Source organism: Otolemur garnettii, unplaced genomic scaffold (genome assembly GCF_000181295.1).
Source record: "Otolemur garnettii isolate 467f Iridium unplaced genomic scaffold, OtoGar3 scaffold00018, whole genome shotgun sequence".
Lineage (NCBI taxonomy): Eukaryota > Metazoa > Chordata > Mammalia > Primates > Galagidae > Otolemur > Otolemur garnettii.
In genome coordinates, this window is record NW_003852413.1 from 5,862,629 (window position 1) to 5,863,244 (window position 616).

General features: G+C 46.1%; 1 protein-coding gene across 1 annotated transcript in view; it reads left to right on the forward strand.

The window, feature by feature from the left end:
- The window catches only part of SRP68 (signal recognition particle 68), a 46,566-nt gene that overhangs the window by 40,311 nt on the left and 5,639 nt on the right, over positions 1 to 616 (forward strand). The window contains exon 11 of the mRNA XM_003786115.3: positions 507 to 601. Within this exon, the coding sequence (XP_003786163.1) occupies positions 507 to 601 (95 nt within the window). The remainder of the gene's footprint in view (positions 1 to 506; positions 602 to 616) is intronic.

Below are 616 nucleotides of genomic sequence, written 5' to 3' on the forward strand. Positions count from 1 at the left end.
AAGAAGAACTATGGCAACCAGGAGCTGGGCAGTAGCTAAGTAAAAGACGAAGGTCTTATACTAGTTCAGCAGTCTATGAGCCCCTGTGTTTCAGATGTGTTGATGTATATCAACTAGTAAACCCATAGTTATTCATCATGTACTTTGCCTGTGTAAGATACCCTCCCAGATGCTGGGAAGCATACTGAAACATGAGTCCCACTGTACAAGCCCCCTGGGAATTTGTCAGGAAGCCTGAGGGACCCACCAGCTGGGATGGTCTGAGTTGTCTCTGAATGTGGGTGAGATGTGGGTTGAGTTGTAAAGGACAAATGGGCTTTCAGTGTCAGAGGAACAGAGGTAACACCAGGTGTCGCTTCTGCCAAGTGACATTTCACAGACTTCTCCCCATTATTTTGAGTTCAGGCTTCTCCTCCCTACCCCCATCTGCTCTTATAAGGTCTTCTGTTAGAAACTCTATCTGAGGTCTTCTCTTGATGAATTTTCTTATTGCATCTGTTGTATAGAATCTGGTGGAATTGCTCCAGCTTCCTGGCTTAGAGGAGGACAAAGCTTTCCAGAAGGAAATAGGCCTCAAGACACTGGTGTACAAGGCTTACAGGTAACACCATGGGCC